Below are 639 nucleotides of genomic sequence, written 5' to 3' on the forward strand. Positions count from 1 at the left end.
TATATATATACAGTATATTGTGTGGTTTCCATATTAATGCAACTGCATTTTTTGTAACTAAGATGGCCTAACACAACATAAGTCAATATATTTGGTTGTGTTTTAAGTAATCAAACTAGGGCTGGAGGTTGGGCTGTATTCCGCAGCTAGTCATACAGTGCTGTCATTGAATTTTTAATTGTATTGGGATTAAATTGAATTGTACACACCATATCGTACATTGAACCATATAGAGAAAATTTGTATCATCCCTTCCCTGTTGAAATCTGACCTCTCTTCTGGAACTGACATGAGCAATCCATCAGTGCACAGCTGTAGCCAACCTGGATGTCTGACCTCCTCCTGATCACACATGATTAATCACCAGTATATAGCATGATATACCATCCAGATGCTTCGACCTCTGCTCCACCACAAATGTTTTGTTTTATTCCTTATTCTTAAAAGTTTTTTTCATCTTCTGCTGTTGTCACTTCCCACAGAATGCTGCTCGGATTATCAGAGCTTTGTTTGAGATAGCTCTGAGAAAGCGGTGGCCAGCCATGACCTACCGACTGCTCACCCTCTGTAAGGTGATTGACAAGCGGCTGTGGGGCTTTGCCCACCCTCTTCGCCAGTTTTCCACTCTGAACCATATTG

At 41.0% G+C, this 639-nt stretch overlaps 1 protein-coding gene across 1 annotated transcript in view; it reads left to right on the forward strand.

Moving 5' to 3' along the window:
- Positions 1 to 639, forward strand: part of ascc3 (activating signal cointegrator 1 complex subunit 3) — a 245,725-nt gene that overhangs the window by 183,021 nt on the left and 62,065 nt on the right. Inside the window, 1 exon segment of the mRNA XM_020621661.1 lies at positions 483 to 638. Coding sequence (XP_020477317.1) covers positions 483 to 638 — 156 coding nt within the window.

The sequence above is a fragment of the Monopterus albus genome, unplaced genomic scaffold (assembly GCF_001952655.1).
Source record: "Monopterus albus unplaced genomic scaffold, M_albus_1.0 scaffold264.1, whole genome shotgun sequence".
Taxonomy (NCBI): Eukaryota; Metazoa; Chordata; class Actinopteri; order Synbranchiformes; family Synbranchidae; genus Monopterus; species Monopterus albus.